This window comes from Heptranchias perlo, chromosome 5, assembly GCF_035084215.1.
Source record: "Heptranchias perlo isolate sHepPer1 chromosome 5, sHepPer1.hap1, whole genome shotgun sequence".
Taxonomy (NCBI): Eukaryota; Metazoa; Chordata; class Chondrichthyes; order Hexanchiformes; family Hexanchidae; genus Heptranchias; species Heptranchias perlo.
The window spans coordinates 120,148,836-120,171,969 of record NC_090329.1 but is presented as its reverse complement, the minus strand read 5'-3'; the positions used below and the strand labels follow the sequence as shown (position 1 = coordinate 120,171,969).

Sequence of the window (23,134 nt, the reverse complement as noted above, 5' to 3'; positions counted from 1 at the left end):
GGGAAATAGGTCCTTCCTACGCACTCTATTTAGGCCTAATTTTATACACCTCAATTAAATCTCTCCTCAGCCTCCTTTGTTCCAAAGAAAACAACCCCACCTATCCAATCTTTTCTCATAGCTAAAATTCTTCAGCCCTGGCAACATCCTCATAAATCTCCTCTGTATCCTTTCTAGTGCAATCACATCTTTCGTGTAATGTGGTGACCAGAACTGTACGCAGTACTCTAGCTGTGGCCTAACCAATGTTTTGTACAGTTCTAGCATAACCTCCCTTCTCTTATATTCTGTGCCTCAGCTAATAAAGGAAAGTATCCTGTATGCTTTCTTAACCACCTTATCTACCTGTCCTGCTGCCTTCAGGAATCTGTGGACATTCATTCAAAGGTCCCTTTGTTCCTCTACACCTCTCAGTATCCTCCCATTTATTGTGTACTCCCTTGCCTTGTTTGCCTTCCCCAAATGCATTACCTCACATTTCTCTGGATTGAATTCCATTTGCCACTTTTCTGCCCACCTGACCAGTCCATTGATATCTTCCTGCAGACTACAGCTTTCCTCCTCACTATCAACCACACGGCCAATTTTTGTATTGTATGCAAACTTCTTGATCAAGCCTCCCAGATTAAAGTCCAAATCATTAATATATAACACAAAAAGCAAGGGACCCCACTGGAAACAGCCTTCGAGTTGCAAAAACACCCGTCAACCATTACCCTCTGCTTCCTGCCAATGAGCCAATTTTGGATCCAACTAGCCACTTTCCCTTGGATTCCATGGGCTTTTACTTTTTTGACCAGTCTGCCATGATGTGGGACCTTGTCGAAAGCCTTGCTAAAATCCATGTAGACTACATCAAACGCACTACCCTCATCGACCCTCCTTGTTGCTGCCTCAAAAAATTCAATCAAGTTAGTCAGACACAACCTTCCCGTAACAAATCCATACTGACTGTCCTTGATTAACCCATGCCTTTCTAAATGACGATTTATGCTGTCCCTCAGAATCAATTCCAATAACTTGCCTAATGCCGAGGTTAGACTGACTGGCCTATAATTACTCGGTCTATCTCTTCTCCCTTTTTAAATAACTGTACAACATTGGCAGTCCTCCAATCCTCCGGCACCATGCCTGTAGCCAGGAAGGATTGGAAAATGATGGTCAGAGCCACCGCTATTTCCTCCCTTGCTTCTCTTAGCAGCCTGGGATACATTTGATCTGGGCCCGGCGTTTTATCTACATTGATCTAAAATTCTACAACATGGAGCATGTAGGATGTGAACTTGTAGCGATGAGCTCCTAATCTCAGCCAGGCTGTCAAATGGTGATGCTTCCTCACAGGGCTGGAGGGGAACACTTCTTTAACTGTGGTGCAATTATTAAAGATTTATTTCATCATGATCTTTTATTATTTGCATAGGCAAGAGACGTTTTAATATCAAACTCTGGAAGACGTTCACAGACTGCTTCAACTGTCTGCCAATTGCAGCCATTGTGGATGAGAAAATTTTCTGTTGTCATGGAGGTGAGTTTCCGTTATTGATGCTTTGCCACAGCTTTTTAATTTGTTCAGATTTCAGCTTTGCCTCGGGTTGAACTGTGATCATTTCAAATCATTTAAGTCTGTTTTGGAAATTCATTTGCTGTAGTGAAATTAAAAATGCATAGTTTGGTGAAAACTTTGATGTCTCCTTTTCTATAACGGCATTGCTGGGATTGGGCGCTAATCCTTTATGAACATAAATAACATTGAGGACAAGAAAGGCCATTCAGCCCATAGCTTCTAGAATCCTGAATCCCATCACAGCATCCAATTATATTTTGAACGTCCCTAATCTTGTTGTTACTACTACCTTATCTGGTAGATTATTCCATACGTATATCACTCAAATTGTGGAGGGTAGATATGTGATGTGGATTATGTTTATTTTTTTTAAAATAACTCCTCGAGAGCTGTACAAATGAAACATGCTTAGACTTTCTCCAATTTATTTTCAATTAGATTGTGGCATTTAAAAATGTGTTCAACATTAACGTTTCTCAAATGTTTGTAATAAAGAACTGAAAGCGCCATTAATATTTAAAAATTTTTTCGAAGTCTTGAGAGGGAGATTAAAGACCTTGATATTACTGAATAAATTGCAACAGCATAAACTGTAAATAGAAATGATTAGTTCTAGCCAACCTGTAATTTAAACAGTTTTTTTAAGCTGTTGCTAGAGGATCTTATTTACTTAACTGCAGTTTCCCCGTGTGCAGCTTGTCTTGTCCAGATGGAGTTATAGAACTAGGTTAATGTACACTGGAATAAAATGGCCAGCAAACTGGAACGGAGAGATTGCTTGAATTTGAACTGATTCCAGATATTGAGCATGTTTTGCTCAGCAAACAGTTAGACAAATTTAAGTGCGGCATGTGGAAACAGCCACACTCAGAGCAGATAACCTGTATAACACTGGTAACTATAGAATCATAGAAAATATGGCACAGAAGGGGGCCATTTGGCCAATCATGTCCGCTCCAGCTGAAAATGAGCCACCCAGCCTAATCCCACTTTCCAGCACTAGGTCCATAGCCCTGTAGGTCACAGCACTTCAGGTGCATATCCAGGTACCTTTTAAATGAGTTAAGGGTTTCTGCCTCTACCACCCTTTCAGGCAGTGAGTTCCAGACCCCTACCACCCTCTGGGTGAAAAGATGTTTCCTCAGCTCCCCTCTAATCCTTCTACCAATCACTTTAAATCTATGCCCCCTGGTTATTGACCTCTCTGTTGAGGGAAATAGGTCCTTCCTATCCACCATCTAGGCCCCTCATAATTTTGTGCACCTCAATTAAATCACCCCTCTGCTCCAAAGCGAACAACCCCAGCCTATCCAATCTTTCCTGATAGCTAAAATTCTCCAGTCCTGGCAACATCCTCGTAAATCTCCTCTGTACCCTGTTTAGTGCAATTACATCTTTCCTGTAATGTGACCAGAACTGTACACAGTACTCCAGCTGTGGCCTAACCAGTGTTTTATACAGTTCCAGCATAATGTCCCTGCTCTTATATTCTGTGCCTTGGCTAATAAAGGAAAGTATTCCATATGCCTTCTTATCCACCTTATTTACCTGTCCTGCTATCTTCAGGGATCTCTGGACATGCACTCCAAGGTCCCTTTGTTCCTCTACACCTTTCAGTATTCTCCCATTTATCGTGTACTCCCTTGCCTTGTTTGCCCTCCCCAAATGCATTACCTCACACTTCTAACCTAGTAATATAGTGATAGATACTGCTATATGGTGATAGCCACAAAATGGCATGCATCAGGTCTGCTTTCCCTTCACCCGAAGGCTGGAAGTGAATCCCTGTGGTAGGCAAAGGTGGATAATTGGTTTATTGGTCATTAATAGTATTGGTGATCATGCTAGCAGGTCTCTGAGGGGCCATTGGAATTTTGTTTTTGAATAAGTTACCAGATGGCTATTGACAAAAAGTGTTGTAGGTGATGTTGAATTAAGCGTTTGTGCACTTCTGAGTTGGTTTTCGAACCAGTTTGGGCACGGCCAGCTCACAGGCCCTATAATTTCCAACAGATATGCAGATAATGGTACCTTTTGATACAATATGTATTTAAGACAGTATATCATATTAGTTAATGTCTTACGGCATTCTATAGTGACAATTTTTAGATTGCACAGGAATGACTCTCCTCATGTCCTGTGCACTTGCATAGAATTGAGTATATTGAATAGTGGCAAATATATTTTTAACATAATAACTATGTTGTATTTTACAAATTAGGTTAAAAATAAATATCAGACTTGCCATTATCTACTTCAGCTTACTTAGAACAAAAGGTCTGCTGACTGGAAACTTTGCTTCCAACCACTTTTTTTTCATTCGTTTCTGGAATGTGGACGCCGCTGGGAAGGCCTGCATTTATTGCTCATCCCTAATTGCCCTTGAGAAGGTGGTGGTGAGCCGCCTTCTTGAACCGCTGTAGTCCGTAGAAGTGCATGAATCTTTCACTGACCTGATTGATTGCAGTTGATTCATTAAGTTGACAAAATAATTGAAATGCTGGTTGCCTTTTATTGAATTGTCTAGTGATAGGCAACAGGGTAACCTTTTAAGAAAGTTAAATTCCAATTGGTGATGACCCATTGTTCATCTTTGGTAGAAGTGACACATTGATGAAACTTCTATTGTAATTGTTCCATTTCCATTAACATTGACAAACTTTTAAGTGAAGGACTAGTGGAAGACAGCACCAACGTTGAACAGAGTAGGCAAATCAAAAAATACTCATTAGATTGCGCAAAGTTTATGTGTTAAAAGCTTATAGGTTATATGTGGAAGGAAGTAAGGGGTGGAGTTCCAGTTTTGAGGTACTGGAAAAGAATGAGTTTGTTTAGGAGACCTTGCTGAATTGCAGATTCAACGTAGTGAAGTGTCCGATGCACATCTGTTATTTGATTCCGTTATCAATCTACTGTTTTCCTTTCTGTAGGGCTGTCACCAGATTTGCAATCAATGGAACAGATTCGTAGAATCATGAGACCAACAGATGTTCCTGACACGGGTAAGGCCTGTCACAAGGTCCCACGCTGCAGCTATTAATATTTTGTTATTTTGTAGCTATTGATGTTATTTTGAACATTTTGATTAGTGTTTTGAGTGCCACTTTGTCAAAGGACAAGGATTGAGTACAAGTGTGAATGTGGTAGACAGACTCCAGTGACAGTTATTTATGTTTAAAGGAATGCATAACTTTGCACTATGAATGGTTAAGTGCTTATCCCTTGAGATGTCTTGGGTACTTTGTCTTCACGAGGCACCAGAGAATACAGATTTTTGCACGAGTTGTATGGTGCAAAAGCAAATATTCTAATTTGCGTGGCAAAAGTAGTGCCCACAAAAATAAATTCATTATTTAAAAATGAAACTAATTATTAGTCCATTACTCTCAAACCATTTGACTAACTTTAAGGTGAATACTAAATAATGGCAAATATGACCATCAGAACACTGCATAAATGATTCAGCAGTCTAGACTAGTCAATCTTTCCACCAGCATTATATTTGCAGAAATACCCTCCCTCTCGGCATTGCCGTTTAATCTAAGTTTGAATTGCTGCTTTCGTTCTTTGCGTAATCCAATTGCAAGAAAAGTCATGTCATTTAATAAAACTTCTGCCCAGTATTTAAAATTTAGTACTGCTCTTTTTTTTTAAAAAAAAAGGAAACTCTATACATAACTTCACTTAAGTTGAAGCCTTTTTCTGAATAAAGCTTTTCAGTAAATTGTGCCTGTAAAAATAATTCATTTTTGTAGACTTTCATAATATATCAGTTTCTACAAAGATACTTTTTATTTTTTTTAAAATAAGTTTTCCCCCTTTAGGTCTCCCTTCACCATGCACTACATTCTAACACAAGATGGGCAGGCTGTCTTATTCCCTCTCACTTAAACCCACTTGTCTGTGACTTTGCTCCATCGTGATATGCCAGCAGTCCTATCTTTTAAAGCCGTTATTACTGCAAATAATACTGATAAATGAGTTTGATTTTTTTTTGCTTCAGTGCTAACTCATTACACTTGGGTTCAGCAGCCATTTTCTCAAACCTGTCCTGAAATTGACTTAAAACATACACCTTACATTTCATGGTCATTAGACACAGAGAGACTTAATTGCAATCAACCCCTTGTAATTAGGCACTGGTGATATCGCTCGTGAAAAACTTTACAGGGACCCTGTGTCTCGTATTTTAAGATGTAAAATACACTAAGTCAATAGGGCTTGTTATATTGAAAGCTGTCCGTATTTTGAGAGTGTCCGTCGTTTGGAGTGCCTTTTGTATCTTTTATAATGTAAAATATTTGGGACTGTCATGAAGTGTCCGTATTTTATGGTTGTCAGTCGTTTGCGAGTGTCTGTAGGACTAGGTTTCACTGTATAACTAAGATGCGCACTTGGTTACCATTTTATGAGACACTTTTACATCAGAGGAGTGCAGTCAACCTCAGGTGCACAATTTTCCCACCATTGGCTAAACTACTCAATCGGCAGAAAAGCAACGGCATCATAAATACACGTGGCTCTACGAATCTGCCAGCAGATTAAGATTTCCAACTGCAGCAAAGTATATGCAGGAAGCTGATCTCATCTTTGTACTGATCCTGTAACAAACCTGATGCGCTGTTGTTGTGTGCAGTGAATTCAAATTGATCTGCATTGTGGGGTTTTTTTTTCAATTTATGTAAGGCACATGCTGCATTTTTTAAGATATATCTTGGATAGATTTGTCTGTGGTATTGAAACAAACTGGGGATACAAATATCAGGACTCCGTCTTTCGCAGCAGCATCAGAGTCCAGCGGGCATCCACTTTGAAATAATTAAAAAAAGAGAAAGTAGCACATGAAGATTGCTCTCTGTCCACAACAGCAAAAAGGATAACACTGAGTAAAGGTTTCGATTCAGTTTGTACTCATCTGTCTTAGACCCCAAAAAAATTAAAGTTTTTTTTTGCTTCTCTGGACGGTTTATCCGACTTGACAAAAATAAAACCGTCTTGGTTCTTTTTTAGTTTGTGTTTTTACAATCTCCAATGGTATCTATAAAATAAAAGCAGCATCTCATTGTCTGCTTGCCTAGTCAGCAATGCCCATAAAACAGAACATGTCTTACGGTCTTCACTCATGGAAAATTTTCACCCTAAGTCACCCTATGTGCCTGGAGGAGACTTTTTGGGAAAATTGTGTGAAAGAGCGTGAAGCAATATCCTTTACAGATGACGTGCCAGTGAATCCGTCTGTTCCATGCAGACACATGGATTTTCCCATTTAGGGTGATACAAAGGTTAAATTACTCTGTAGGAATACATCCAAGGAATGAGGTCATTGAGAAGTACAGTCCTCTCCAAACAATCTCATTTGCATCTTAGAAACATGCATCACTGCTTTCAAAACATTAATAATTTTCAATAGAACATTGTACAGTGACAGGAGAGCAAAACTGTAAACATTTTAGAGACTATTTTCCTCTCCTGCAGCTGATAGAATTTCACAAGATTATTGATTGATTGTAAGAATGTACAAAATGAATCCAAGACTGACTGAAATGTTTTAACCTTCAAGTTATCAAATGGTAACATGAATGTAACATTTGATCACCCCAAGCCTTGTACTCGTCAACAAAAAAACTCATGACGTTTAGGCGTTCAAGAGGCAATGAGTCAGATTATCTTTAAATATGCAAGAGAACTTAGCAACTTGTCCTCAGTTTTCTTTCACTTCCACCCCCCCCCCCCCCCACAAAGAGGACTGAACTCTGCAGTTCTGATTTTTAAATGTTGCCTACAAGGTAATCACATTTTTCTTATATGTGGGGCACAAAGGGTGAATGGGAAGGTAGTTAATGTACCTGTGAGCTGTTATGGTAGGATATGGGGTCACTCTTCCCTCACCCCACCCACCTACTATGACTTCTCAAGAAATTCCCAATGTTAATGGGGAGGTACTGACCAGAAGACAATAGCATTCCCATTCCAGAGAGGGGAACTCATTCAAAGCTCCTATCCAGTCATCCTATTCGCAGGAGCCTGAGAGTAAATCACTAATTTTCCCTTCTAAGTGGAGCAGTGTGTGTGAAGAGGGGAAGACTATTTGTTTTAAATTGATGGGAGGAAGGCAGGCCCTAGAAAAGCTTATTTACTTAACTAGTTAAGTGACCTGACTCATTCCCTTACAAAATGCTAAATTTTCTATACATTAACTAACCAATGGCCACATCTTTTACTTTTTAGTTGCCCAATAGCTGCCCCCATATATTGGGATCATTAAAAGCAAGCTAGAAGAGTCTGATTGTTGCATAAAGCAGTGGCACTTGGAAATAACATCAGAAGTGCTGGATGCTGAATTTCCCCTCCTTTAGTTGAAATAAAGTTTTATTGCAATAATACACTGCCCTCCCAGAGGGACACTTTTCATTCTTTGACGTGCATTCTTAACTTTCCAGGTTTGCTGTGTGACTTGCTGTGGTCAGATCCTGACAAGGACGTTCAAGGTTGGGGTGAGAATGATCGTGGAGTTTCTTTCACCTTTGGAGCTGATGTAGTCAGCAAATTCCTCAACCGGCATGATTTGGATCTAATCTGTCGTGCTCATCAGGTAAAAAAAATCTTGACAAAAATATTCTGCAAATGTTTCTAAATTGGAACTATCTTTACCTGCAGCTGTAGAATGCTCTTGCATGCCATTGACTAATTTTTTTAATGAATTTGTTAAGAAAGTTCTACATCTCCATACCTGACTACCTTCCTCGGGCTTCAAAAACGTGACTGGCCTATATGGAATTTCTGTGGTGTATTTGTTTTTTCCTATTGTGATGGGAATCATTTGCAGATCTGGAGAAGGTGCTTCCAACATTGCAACAGAATGGCCCTATTCCCGGTTTCTTAAACGTTACTGTAGCAAGGACATAGAGTTCACTTAATGGCACCACAGGTTTCCAGGTTATTTGTAAGATTTTGTGGCTTGACTGATTATATGTAGGTCAACGCATTTGAATGACTCAACTTTCTGGCTCTTGGTGCAGAGTTTTCACATGACTGAATGTCTGGTTGCGGAATATCCTGGGGGTGTAGGGCTGAAAATAACTTACAAAATCAGAGTGGAGAGTAAAATCTTGTTTGCTCATGTAATATGTTTTCATGTTTTGCAGGTGGTTGAAGATGGCTATGAATTCTTTGCTAAACGCCAGCTGGTTACTTTGTTTTCTGCTCCAAACTACTGTGGAGAGTTTGACAATGCCGGAGGAATGATGAGTGTCGATGAAACATTAATGTGTTCTTTTCAGGTACATGTTCGTCAGCATTAACTGAACTCTTTCTTGGTAATGTGGAATTTGTTATACTGTTCAATTCAGATAATACAACACATGCACAAGGAAAAGTGATTAATGAGTGTTTTCTCTGGGAGGAGGAGAAATGGTCATAGCCTTGTGTCACATGATAGTTGTGTTGACTCCCTCCAGATAACCTCTTAAGAATTTGTTATGTGTTTACCCATTTCTCCAGTTAGAGGGGGATAACGGAGCTACTATGGAACAAACAGGGTAATGATGAGATCCATGTAGCTCATTTTATTGTGATACTTAAGTTAGTCAGCAATATCCATGACACTAAGTTATGTTATTGAGAGAACCTCGAGAAGGCTCTTTAACGGCCTCATCCTCCAATATCAGTGGTGGGGGGGGGGTGGTGGAATATACACCCACATCCAATGATATCTTGTCAAACACACCACGGGGTGTCTGGCTTTTTGATTTTAGGTTGTCCTCTTTTAGCATTTTCACGGTTAGATGTGGAACGATTACACTTTATTTCTTAGTCTCGGATCCTAGCATTCCTTGATGTTCAATGGGGGGAATTACATTAGCAAAATCAGTGCAAGCTCTTAGTAAAATCCAGTTACTTAAAGGTGTTCTCCAGTGGCCTACCTGTTTGAGGATAGTTCAAGCTGAAATGTGTGTGGCTGATGATGCTGTTTGAAACCTCTGCATCTTCCAGTAGCAGAAAACCTATTCTTTTGTATCAGGTATAATGATGACTATGTAAAATTACAGGAGAAGTAGCCCTAATCCCACATACCCATGCTGTGCATGTATCCGTTTATCTCTCTTTTCTTCGACCACCTAGCTAATCTATTATATAAAATGTACAGCACAGAAAATGCCATTCAGCCCAACCTATGCCTCTATTTACGCTCCACATGAGCCTCCTCCCAATCTTAACATATCCTTCTATTCCTTTCTCCCTCATGTACTTGTATAGCTTCCCTTTAAATGCATCTATGCTATTCACCTCAACCATTGCATGTGGTAGCGAGTTCCACATTCTCACCATTCTGAGTAAAGAAGTTTCTCCTGAATTCCTTATTGGATTTAATAGTGACTATCTTATATTTATGACCCCTAGTTTTGGACTCCACCGCAATTCTTAAATGTTGACATGGTCTCCACTTCAATTTCAACCTCTGGTGGTGCATTTCACAGCCTTACAACCCTCTGTGTAAAAAAAAAAAATTTCTCCTGCTCTCTATCCAAAGTCTCTTACATTTAATCTTGTATCCCATCATTTTAAACCCCTCAACTACTGGAAGCAGTCAATTTCTATCTATCCTCTCCCATCCCTCCATAATTGGAATCACCTCGATCAAATTGCCTCTGTCCTAATAATAATAATAGCCCCAATTTTTCAAGCGTTTCTTGTGTCTATATTTCCCTCATTCCAGGCAGCATCCTAGTGAACTTGCACTGTACCTTCACTATTGTCTCAACATCCTTGTTATAGTATGGAAACTTAAACTGAACATGGTACTCCAATGTGGTCTTACTAAGATTTTTACCACTGTATCTTTTAATTTTATATTCTATATCTCTTGCCATAAAACCCAGTATTCTGAAATTAAAAACAGAAAATGCTGGAAATACTCAGCAAGTCAGGCAGCATCTGTGGAGAAAGAAACAGGGTTAACGTTTCAGGTCGAAGACCTTTCATCAGAACTGGAAGAAGTTGAAGATTAAACTGTTTTTAAGCAAGTACAAAGCCAGGGAGGGGAGGAAAGAACAAAAGAGAAGGTCTCTGATAAGGTGGAGGACAGGAGTGATTAAATGATAAAAGGGATGATGGTGCAAGACAAGGAGGATGGTAATGGGACAAGTAAAGAAACAATAGATTTGTCAGGAGTAGTTGTAAATGGCAACAGCAGAACCATTACCAGCACTTGCTGTCCGAAAAAATGGGAACAGTGGTTATGACCTAGTATTTTATTTGTTTCTTTATGAACTAATCAACTTGAGGTGCTGCTGTTTATATCTTGAGTTGACCCTCTCCAAATTCCTCTACTCTTCCACCTCACCTAGCTTTCCCCAATTCAAAGTACTTTTTTTTTTAAACCAAAGTATATTACCACACACTTACTGACATTGAATTCCATCTGCCACTTTTTTGTTCTACCATCTCATCAGTATCCCCTTGCAGCTTTCTTTGGTCCATCAGAATTATTTACTATGCCTCCTTTATTTGGAATTGCCTGCAAATTTGGACCCCATTTCCTCCAGCCCTAGATCCATATCATTGATGTACACTGTGAAAAGAAGCGGTCACAGAACAGAACCCTGGGGGACACCGCTCCCTTTTTCAGTTACGTGGATAGACTGGAAAAGCTGGGGTTGTTCTCCTTACAGCAGAGAAGGTTAAGAGGAGATTTGATAGAAGTGTTCAAAATCATGAAGGGTTTAGATAAAGTAAATAAGGAGAAACTGTTCCCATAACTCTTGAGAAACTGTTATTAATCCCTAATCTCTCTTTCTTTCATTTAACCAGTTTTTAAACCAATATTCTATCATTCCCCCTAATTCCATATCCCTTAATCTTCTCCAATAGAATCAAAGAGCAGTTACAGCACAGAAAGAGGCCTTTCGGCCCATCGAGCCCATGCTGGCTCTTTGTAAGAGCAATCCAGTTAGTCCCATTCCCCTGCTCTTTCCCTGTAGGAAATTATGAAAGTATGAGGTGTGAGTTGGCTATGATAGATTGGGGAACTTTACTAAAATGGATGACAGTGGATAGGCAATGGCTAATATTTAAAGAACGTGTGCAGGAATTACAACGATTATTCATTCATGTCTGGCGCAAAAATAAAACAAGAAAGGTGGCTGAACCGTGGCTTACAAAAGAAATTAGGGATAGTATTAGATCCAAAGAGAAGGCATATAAAATTGCCAGAAAAAGCAGCAACCCTGAGGATTGGGAGCAGTTAAGAATTCAGCAAAGGAGGACAAAGAGATTGATTAAGAGGGGAAAAATAGAGCATGAGAATAAACTAGCAGGGAACATAAAAACTGACTGTAAAAGCTTCTATAAATACGTCAAGAGAAAAAGATTAGTGAAGATAAATGTAGGTCCCTAACAGTCAGAAATGGGGGAAATTCTAATGGGGAACAAAGAAATGGCAGAACAATTAAACACATACTTTGGTTCTGTCTTCACAAAGGAGGACACAAATAACTGGCCAGAAATGTTAGGGAACCAAGGGTCTAGTGAGAGGGAGGAACTGAAGGAAATCAGTATCAGTAAAAAAAATAGTGCTAGGGAAATTAATGGAGCTAAAGGCTGACAAATCCCCAGGGCCTGATAATATACATCCCAGAGTACGAAAGGAAGTGGCCCTGGAAATAGTGGATGCATTGGTGATCATCTTCCAAAATTCTATAAACTCTGGAACAGTTCCTACAGATTGGAGGGTGGCAAATGTAACCTCACTATTTAAACAAGGAGGGAGAGAAAAAACAGGGAATTACAGACCAGTTAGCCTAACATCAGTAGGGGGGAAAATGCTAGAGTCTATTATAAAAGATGTGATAACAGAATATTTGGAGGGCATTAACAGGATTGGACAAAGTCAGCATGGGTTTAGGAAAGGGAAAACATGCTTAACAAATCTACTGGAGTTTTTTGAGGATGTAACTAGTAGAATAGATAGGGGAGAACCAGTGGATGTGGTGTATTTGGATTTTCAGAAGGCTTTTGATGAGGTCCCACACAAGAGGTTAGTGTGCAAAATTAAACCACATGGGATTGGAGGGAATATACTGGCATGGATTGAGAATTAGTTGACAAACAGGAAACAGAGAGTAGGAATAACTGGGTCTTTTTCCGGGTGGCAGGCAGTGACTAGTGGGGTACCGCAGGGATCAGTGCTTGGGCCCCAGCTATTCACAATATATATCAATGATTTGGATGAGGGAACTAAATGTAACATTTCCAAGTTTGCAGACGACACAAAGCTGGGGTGGAATGTGAGCTGTGAGAAGGATGCAAAGAGGCTCCAATGTGATTTAGACAAGTTGGGTGAGTGGGCAAGAACAAGGCAGATGCAGTATAACGTGGATAAATGTGAGGTTATCCACTTTGATTGTAAAAACAGAAAGGCAGATTCTTATCTGAATGGTGATAGATTGGGAAACGGGGAGGTGCAACGAGACCCGGGTGTCCTTGTACACCAGTCGCTGAAAGTGAGCATTCAGGTGCAGCAAGCAGTTAGGAAGGCGAATGGTATGTTGGCCTTCATTGCAAGAGGATTTGAGTACAGGAGCAGGGATGTCTTACTGCAGTTATACTGGGCCTTGGTGAGACCACATCTGGAGTATTGCGTGCAGTTTTGGTCTCCTTATCTGAGGAAGGATGTCCTTGCCATGGAGGGAGTGCAACAAAGGTTTACCAGACTGATTCCTGGGATGGCAGGACTGACGTATGAAGAGAGATTGGGTCGACTAGACCTATATTCACTAGAGTTTAGAAGAATGAGAGGTGATCTCATCGAAACATATAAAATTCTAACCGGACTAGACAGACTAGATGCAAGGAGCATGTTCCTGATGGCTGGGGAGTCCAGAACCAGGGGTCACAGTCTCGGTATACGGGGTATGCCATTTAGAACCGAGATGTGGAGATGCCGGTGATGGACTGGGGTTGACAATTGTAAACAATTTTACAACACCAAGTTATAGTCCAACAAATTTATTTTAAATTAAATTCCACAAGCTTTCGGAGGCTTCCTCCTTCGTCGGGCGGATGGTGGAAATGATATTTTCGAATCCTTCGCATTTGAAAAACATAATACATAATAAACATAATAAATATAATAAAAACATAATAAATTTGTTGGACTATAACTTGGTGTTGTAAAATTGTTTACAATTTAGAACCGAGATGAGGAGAAATTTTTTCACTCGGGGTGGTGAACCTGTGGAATTCTCTACCACAGAAGGCTGTGGAGGCCAAGTCACTGAATATATTTAAGAAGGAGCTAGATAGATTTCTAGACACAAAAGGCATCAAGGGGTATGGGGAGGGAATGGGAATATAGTATTGAGATAGAGGATCAGCCATGATCATATTGAGTGGCAGAGCAGGCTCCAAGGGCCGAATGGCCTGCTCCTCCTAATTTCTATGTTTCTGTGACCTTGGAGTGCATGTCCGCAGATCCCTGAAGATAGCAGGACAAGTAGATAAGGTGGTTAAGAAGGCATACGGGATACTTTCCTTTATTAGCCAAGGCATAGAATATAAGAGCAGGGAGGTTATGCTAGAACAGTGTAAAACACTAATTAGGCCACATCTAGAGTACTGCGTACAGTCCTGGTCAACACATTACAGGAAAAATGTGATTGCACTAGAGAGGGTATAGAGGAGACTGACGAGGATGTTGCCAGGACTAAAGAATTTTAGCTATGAGGAAAGATTGGATAAGCTGGGGTTGATTTCATTGGAACAGAGGAGGCTGAGGGGAGATTTTATTGAGGTGTATAAAATTGAGGGGTCCAGATAGAGTGGATAGGAAGGACCTATTTCCCTTAGCAGGGAGGTCAATAACCAGGGGGCATAGATTTAAAGTGATTGGTAGAAGGATTAGAGGGGAGTTGAGAAGAAATTTTTTCACCAAGGGTAGTCGGGTCTGGAACTCACTGCCTGAAGAAAGGGTGGTAGAGGCAGAAACCCTTATCACATTTAAAGGGTACTTGGATATATACTTGAGGTGCTGTAAGCTACGGACCAAGAGCTGGAAAGTGGGATTAGGTTGAATAGCTCTTTTTTGGCCGGCACAGACATGATGGGCCGACTGGCCTCCTCTGTGCTGTAAATTTCTATGTTTCTAGTAAATCTTTTCTGCACCCTCTCTAAGGCCTTCACATCCTTCCTGAAGTACGGTGTCCAGAATTGGATGCAATACTCCAGCTGTGGCCATACCAGTGTTTTATAAAGGTTCAATCGGCACAAATTTTGAAATTGTGCCCTGTACACCCAAGTCCAAGTCATGAATATATATCAAAAAAAGCAATGGTCCCTAGTAATGACCCCTGGGGAACACCGCTGTATACCTTCTTCTAGTCCGAAAAACAACCGTTCACCACTATTCTCTCTCTTTCCTGTCACGTAGCCAGTTTTGTATCAATGCTGCCACTGCCTCTTTTATTCCATGGACATCAATTTTGCTGACAAGCCTATTATGTGGCACTTTATCAAATACCTTTTGAAAGTCCATATATACAACATCAATCCTCTGTGTTACCGCATTAAAAAACTCAATCAAGTTAGTTGAACATGATTTGGCTTTAACAAATCTGTGCTGGCTTTCCTATATTAATCCACACTTGTCCAAGTGATTACTAATTTTGTCCCAGATTATTGTTTCTAAAAGCTTTCCCACCACCAAGGTTAAACTGACTGTCCTGTAGTTGCCGGGTTTATCCTTACACTTTTTTGATCAAGGGTGTAACATTTGCAGTTCTCCAGTCCTCTGGCACCACCCCCATATCTAAGGAGGATTGGAAGATTATGGCCAGCACCTCTGCAATTTCCACCCTTACTTCCCTCAGCAACCTAGGATGCATCCCATCTGAACCGGGTGACTTATCTATTCTAAGTACAGCCAAACTTTCTAGTACCTCCTTTTTTATCAATTTTTAGCTCATCCAGTAACTCAACTACCTCCTCTTTTACTGTGACTGTCAGCATCATCTTCCTTGGTAAAGACAGATGCAAAGTACTCATTTAGCACCTTAGCCATGCCCTCTGCCTCCATGTGTCGATCTCCTTTTGGTCCCTATTCAATCCCACCCCTCCTCTTTCTACCTGCTTACTACTTATATGCCTATAGAAGGCTTTTGGATTCCCTTTTGTTAGCTGCCAGTCTGTTCTCATTCTCTCTCTTTGCTCCTCTTATATCCTTTTTCACTTGTCCTCTGAACTTTCTATATTCAGCCTGGTTCTCACTTGTATTATCAATCTGACATCTGTCATACAACCATTTTTTCTGCCTCATTTTACTCTCTATCTCTCTAGTCATCCAGGGAACTCTGGCTTTGATTGCCCTATCTTTCCCCCCTAGTGGAAATGTACCTAGACTGTACCTAACTTCACTCCTGCACGTCCTGGCTCTAAATGTTTGGCTGTCTCCACGTCCTAGTATTCAAGTATAGGAGACCTCCAAAAACAGTTGCAAATGCCTCGGCAGCCAGAAGCAATAATCCAGCCACTAGCCTGTAAATCCTGCATGGTCCCTTTAAATAGCACTGGTGAAGGTCCTCCAGGCACTCTAAGACACGTTCAGATGGTCGGGGTTAAGATTGTGCGTTGAGTTGAGCATTAAGTCCCAAAATGGCGTCTGTCACTTTAAATCAGCATTGCACACTGATTGTATCCATTTTCTCCTTACTTTACATGCAGCCAGCGTTCGGTATTTACGCATGCGCTGACTCCTATACCAAGATGGCATCCGCCGCATGTCACACTGGAAATGTGCGTGCACAGCCAAGACGCCATTTTAGCACCTCGAGAGGCCGCGTAACGCCGAAACAAGGGGCACTACACGGCCCAATTTAGCGCCCCTTGTATCCAGGAATATTTAGTATCCAATCCTGCCCTTTTTGAGCCAGGTCTCCGTTATCGCCAGAACATCATTTGTGCCTGCAGTTCTCCAGCCTTATTTACCACGCTTCGTGCGTTTACACACATGCACTCTAAACCTATCTTAGATCTTCTCATATTCTCTCTTAGTCTGACCCTACCTAATGCTGTACAATTTCTTACTCTAATGCTATCTGTCTCTCCCAGTCCTTTGCACCTTGTTTCTCCTTTCTAATGATGCATCCTGGAGCCCATCCCCCTGCCAATTAGTTTAAATCCTCCCCCACAGCACTAGTGAACCTCCCCGCGAGGACATTGGTCCCAGCTCCGTTGAGGTGCAACCTGTCCGTCTTGAACAGATCCCTCCTGCCCCAGAACTGGTCCCAATGCCCCAAGAATCTGAAACCTCTTGCACCATGTCTCTATCTACGCATTAACCTGCCTTATCTTCCTATCTCTGTACTCACTAGCTCGTGGTACTAGGAGTAATCCAGAGATTACTACCCTTTGAGATCTTGCTTTTTAACTTCCTCCCCAGCTCCTGAAACTCTGACCGCAGGACCTCATCCCTTTTCTTTCCTATGTTGTTGGTACCCACATGGACCACGACTTCTGGCTGTTTCCCTTCCCTCCGCAGAATATTCTGCACTCTCTAATGTCCTTTATGCTGGCACCAGGGAGGCAACAGACCATGCTGTCTGTCCCCCTGACTATCAAATCCCCTATGACTACTGCATTTCTACACTACACTGTGCCCACCTGTGCAGTCCTTTGCCCCATGATGCCATGGTCAGGACTGCACTCCTTCGAGGTGTTGTTACCCTCACTGGTATTCAATGCTGAATATCGGTTTGAGAGTGCCACACACCCAGAAGATTCTTGCACTGCCTGCCTTTTCCTACCCTTTCAGGTGGCCACCCACTTGCTATCCTGATTTGTCTGTGGCTGCAGGGTGACCACCTCCTGAAACGTATGATCCAGGAAACCTTCAGCCTCCCTTATGCTCTGCAGTGATTCCAGCTGCCCGTCAAGCTCAGAAATTCTCAGCTTGAGCTCGAGCAACTTGGAGGCATTTTCTGCACGTGTGGCCCTCCAGGGGAGGAGCCCCAGGTATAAGCTTTTGTACTGATACCTGGAGCTTTGTCCCCTGGTGCTCAGCACCGCTTCCCTCGACTCTGCTCCGCCCCCGCTTTTGTACTGATACTGGGGTTCCTCCCCTGGTGCTCAGCACCGCTTCTCTCAACTCTGCTCCGCCCCCGCTTTTGTACTGATACCTGGGGTTCCTCCCCTGGTGCTCAGCACTGCTTCCCTCGACTCTGCTCCGCCCCCGCTTTTGTACTGATACCTGGGGCTTCTACTCTGGTGCTCAGCACCGCTTCCCTCGACTCTGCTTCGCCCCCGCTTTTGTACTGATACCTGGGGTTCCTCCCCTGGTGCTCAGCACCGCTTCCCTCGACTCTGCTCCGCCCCTGCTTTTGTACTGATACTGGGGTTCCTCCCCTGGTGCTCAGCACCGCGCTCTCAATTCTGCTCCGCCCCTGCTTTTGTACTGATACCTGGGGCTCCTCCTCTGGTGCTCAGCACTCTCGTGTGGCACCTTGTCAAAGGCTTTTTGAAAGACCATGTACACGACAAGCACTACATTTCCCCCATCTGCCATATCTGTCGCCTACTCAATCTTCTTTTCTGAAATACGAATTGCTGCTTCTCTTTATTTTCTCCTCTAATAGAATCTTACAGCACAAAAAAAGGCCATTTGGCCCATCGTGCCTGTGGCGGCTGTTTGAAAGAGAAGGATATTGGGGAGGAGGTAAATCCTGAGTTGATTAAAAGCGAGATGAGATAATATAATAAATAAAAGTATTGGAGAAGTTAGTTAGCTAAAGGAGGAAAATATGCTAGGATCTAACAGGACAGTTAGTCCCACTCCCCTGCTCTTCCCCATCGCTCTGCAAATTTTTTCTTTTTAAGTAGAGATCCAATTCCCTTTTGAAAGTTACTTATGAATCTTCATGAACTTTCAGGCAGTGCATTCCAGATCATAATAACTCGCTGAGTTTTTTTTTTAATTCTCTTCTGCATATTTAGTAATTTCATCTTTAAGGATTCCAAGAAGATTTTCCATACCACAGATGTTAAGTTAACTGGCCCTTACTTATCCAGGTTAGCTCTGTCTCTATTTTTGAAAATGGGTATTATATTGGCCACTCTCCAGTCCTCCAGCACACATTCATTCTTAATAGAGCCCTGAATTATTAGTCTTGATTTTAACCTAACCTGCCCGGTGAGAATAGGGTGAGTTTGGGTCGAATGCCCGATTTTTCTTTTTTTCCCCCACCCGGCCTGATTTCCTGCTCCATTGATGTCAGTGGAGCTGAAAATTGGGTGGGATATAAATTGGACGTCCAACCCAAACTCACCCTGTTTTTACCAGGAGGGTTAGATTAAAATCAGGACATAATTTCTAGGGGCTCTGCTATTTCTTCTCCCATTCCCTCAACATCCTTGAATGTATCCTGTTAGATCCTAGCATATTTTCCTCCTTTAGCTAACTAACTTCTCTAGTACTTTTTATTTATTATAATATTATTTCATCTCGCTTTTAATCAACTCAGGATTTACATCCTCCCCAATATTCTTCTCTTTTGTAAACAATGTTGCAACGTACTTGCTAAGTATCCCAGTAGATTTCTGTTTAACCTCCACCAACTTACTTTCCTCTTCTCAGGGGGTCCCCCTCAATTTAACAGTTCACTAAACAGTGCTGTGCTCTATCCTGCCACTGAAGAATGATCCTGGCCGACTCACCCTCCTGTTTTATGACTTTTTCTTCCCTCTCCCATTTATTTGTAGCATGAGATTGGGCTTTTTAAATCTGAAGAGTTCTGTTTCCAGTAATTGTTTAATTTGGTGCCATATAGTAATAGTTTAAAAATGGAGAAAATGCTTTGTTGTGCGATCAAATTCTCAGTTGTGACACCTCTAGCTAATGGATAGCTCTGGGAACTATCAATGTTCAATTCTGTCACAATTAATTTTCTCTTCGACTGTAATTTAAGCCTAATGTGGGGAATACTTGCTGAGATGAAGGCCATGGCCTGTTGAGCCACCTGACCATCTTATTCCCATCCAAAGTAATTTGGTGATAAATACAGTGATTTCCTAGAGCATTCTGCTACTGTAGCCTCTGTGTAAATAAATGCTTACTTCTATGTTCTTACAGTGTGTAAATCTTATTTGTGGATGAGATATTTTGTGATGGCACAGTCTGGCCTTCTAATTCTTCCATCTACTTGGGTGCCATTTCTAGAAATGGAACAGTTGAGAGGTTTTCTTTCAAATGTCTCCTCCATGTGAATGATTTTGCAAAATTGTTGAAATACTTGCAGTCTTTGTGTGACGAGGCTGGGAAGACCTGAGAGAAGGCATCTCTCCTAATGGAGACAAAGTAGTCTTCCTTGGGGATCAGCTGTGAAGGTGCCTAGATTGTATGTTGATATTTTGGGTTCCCCATATTAATGTAATGCTCCCTTCACCTTGAATTCTTAGACAGAACAGAAATTTTAACAGTTTGATTTTTTTACATCTGTTGACAACCACCATTTTGGGTCACCCCTTGTAATTTCTCCTTATGCCTCTTTGAAGTGCCTTGTGACACTTTTCTATGTTAGAGGTACGATATGAATGTTTGGTGTTGAATATACCACATTTCCTATACCTGTACTTGAGGTTCCTGAATTTATCAGACTGTTATTGTCTCTGATTCATTAAGTGTTTTTTATGTATATTTTCAGATTCTAAAACCTTCTGAAAAGAAAGCAAAATACCAGTATGGAGGTCTGAACTCTGGCCGCCCGGTTACCCCCCCTCGCACGGCAAACCCGCCCAAGAAGAGGTGAATAGCAAGAACAGTCCCAAATACCTTATCATTTGTACACCGAGAAAGCTACCAGTATACCAGTTCATATACTAAAGTGTGTAACCTGTAAGCACCATTCAACCATCTGCTACTGTCTTTGTGAGCCTCAATGCTTGTAAAAAGAAATTAAATAACTAGGTCTTTTTGAAAAAAGTTTTCCAGTAAATACGCAGGTGTGGCATATTGTAATGTAAATCAATGTAGTACAGTAACCAGTGCATTTTATTACTATTTTGTTTGGGCTGGGATGAAGGTTAATTGATCTAACTAAGGCTGGACAAAGGCTATCTTTTCAACCTTCAGACTTTTTCTGGCAAACCCCTTGAATCTTGAAATGAAATTAACTTTACTGATTGAGATTTGGTTATTTATTTGTGAAATATGTATCTTCAGATACAGATTTGGTACAGGCAGCATCAAGGCCTGTTGCAAAAACAATGAAAGCAGTCTGGTAACTAGAAGTTCCATACAAAGACTGCAATGGCTTTACAGTGAATTGGTGCTTAGGGTGTCTCCTGTTGGCACCAGTCCGGTACTATTGCATGTAATAGTTGCAACAGTACCAGTCTGGTTTTCATACCAATTGATCGTTGCTTGTTGTTACCCATTTGTTTTCTTTGTATTTCCACTGCTTGCTAGCTTTTATACAGGGGCATTTATTTCCCTTGTGGCGATTCTCCAAACTAACTTCCAGGTAGTCTATACGGTACTTAATTTATGAAGACAATTTGAGTGTCAAGCTTAGAAAGTAAATTTAATACAACTTCAAAGCAGCAAACCTGATGAATTATTGAGTTTTTTGAAAGGGCTAAAGCCAGAGGAAGCTTCAAGGGAATGAGAGTTTTTCCCAGCTCAAGACTCAATTGATTTAATATGGTTTTGTGTAGGGCTGCGTGTAGCTTGTGGCTGCTGCATTTTTCTGACTTCAGCTAGGCAAGTGACACCCAGTCAGTATCTGAACTGTGACACACAATCTTGTGTCATCAGTAATGACCCTCAACAGAAAATTAACCAAGGACTCAAAGTCTCTTGAATCTTTTCAAAGTTCGAAAGATTCATCCCAGTCCTGCGAATTTACATCATTGTTTGAAGTGGGGGTGGGGGGGATGTTTGCTTATCATAATTTGGAAAGCCAGTAAATTTGAATGGCTCTGTACACACTACATGATAGTCTAACGGTCCGTTTTTTTTAAAGCCACATTAGCATGATCTATTCATAGATGTAGCAGCCCTTGTTTTCATGTATTTGTGTTTGAATGTTCTGAAGATTGAAGCTGTAGCTTTCCAAAGGCAAAATCTGAAGTGCACAGTCTTTGAAGGCTGTTCCCTTATTTATGTAAATCAGTTATAATGAAGCCAGAGGGCATTATTCTGTTGCGATCGTTTTGTTAAGGATGCCCTATTTCTGCTGTTTTCAATATAATCTTATACCTGATACGATGAATTTATTGTTTCTTTTCTCTGCAGTGTTACCTTTTCATACTTTAACCCTTGCACAGCATCAAGAAGTCTCCAAATTTATTTATTTGAAAAATAGGTAGAATAATGTAATTTTAAAAAAGACTGGCTAATAATTCATTTTGGATCATAACCGAAAAAGGTAAGCATTCTTATCCTATTAGCACCACAATCTCATGTCATGCCACTCCTGATGGGGTGAGTTGCATAAAGTGGAGCTTCCTTCTGCAGTTTTTTTTTTGCTTCTCCTTTCATTCCTTCCAATGCCAGATACTGACAGTACCACACTGCTTTAATATAAAAGATTTGGATGTTGCTGTTTCTCTGGCTTTTCACCCTAACAGATGATGTCATGAGTTTAGGAAATATATCATAATATTTTCACTGTTTCCTAATTGTACTGTGGGGGGGAAAAGGTGTTGCGATTTTTAAAATCTGTTTTGTGAAGTGGGTATTGCATAAAAGTTGTAGATAACAATATTTACTTTTATGAATTATTTTAAGAACATAACAGTTAAGGATAAGAAAAGGGCATTTGGCTTAAAACTCATCCCTCCAGTGTCCCAGCTCTTCCATTTTAGCATCCGGCTTCATTTTGAATAGATTGCTAATGTTTCTGCCCCTCTTGCTCTGTCTGACAGATTATTCCAAACAATTATTACTCTTTGATTAAAGAAGTTCATATTTTCAATTTATTTTTCACTAATTTAAATTTACATCTTCTGGTCCCACTCTCCTGACTTACTGCAAGTTCTCATTATCTTTACCATTTTATGTACCTCAGTGAGGTCCTTCCTTAGCCGCTGCCTCTCTAGATTAGAACTTGAGCTTCTCTTGTCTTTTCTGATAATATATCCGCTTTACCCTTGGGATCAGTCTTCTCTGCACCTTCTCCATTGCAGTACCCCAAATGTGGTCTAAGCAATACATTATAAATCCCCATCATCATTTCTGAAAACTTGTATGCTACTGTCTGGCTTTATATCCCCGCACTCAATTAGCTTTTTAATTGTTTCACCATGTTATTTATATATTAAAAGTGATGAGTCTACAATTATGCCCAGGAACTTTTGGAAGATTCCTTGTGAAAATTTAATTCCATTCACTATATACTCATGACACATTTTTTGGAATAATGTGCAATACACCTTACAGTTATCGGTGTTGAATTTCAGTTGCTATTTGTCTGACCAGCAGCATGACCCATCCATATCCTTCTGCAGATCTTTTGCTGCATCCTGCTCCATTGCTGTTCCTGTTTTATTGTCATCAGCGATTTGATAGCTATCATTTGGCTT

General features: G+C 40.8%; 1 protein-coding gene across 1 annotated transcript in view; it reads left to right on the top strand.

Moving 5' to 3' along the window:
• ppp1cb (protein phosphatase 1, catalytic subunit, beta isozyme) overlaps positions 1-21,813 on the top strand; it is a 106,206-nt gene extending 84,393 nt beyond the window's left edge. Inside the window, exons 4-8 of the mRNA XM_067985134.1 lie at positions 1,421-1,525; positions 4,495-4,566; positions 8,005-8,156; positions 8,710-8,844; positions 20,254-21,813. Coding sequence (XP_067841235.1) covers positions 1,421-1,525; positions 4,495-4,566; positions 8,005-8,156; positions 8,710-8,844; positions 20,254-20,358 — 569 coding nt within the window. The 3' untranslated portion in view covers positions 20,359-21,813. The remainder of the gene's footprint in view (positions 1-1,420; positions 1,526-4,494; positions 4,567-8,004; positions 8,157-8,709; positions 8,845-20,253) is intronic.
• The last annotated feature ends 1,321 nt before the right edge of the window (positions 21,814-23,134 follow it).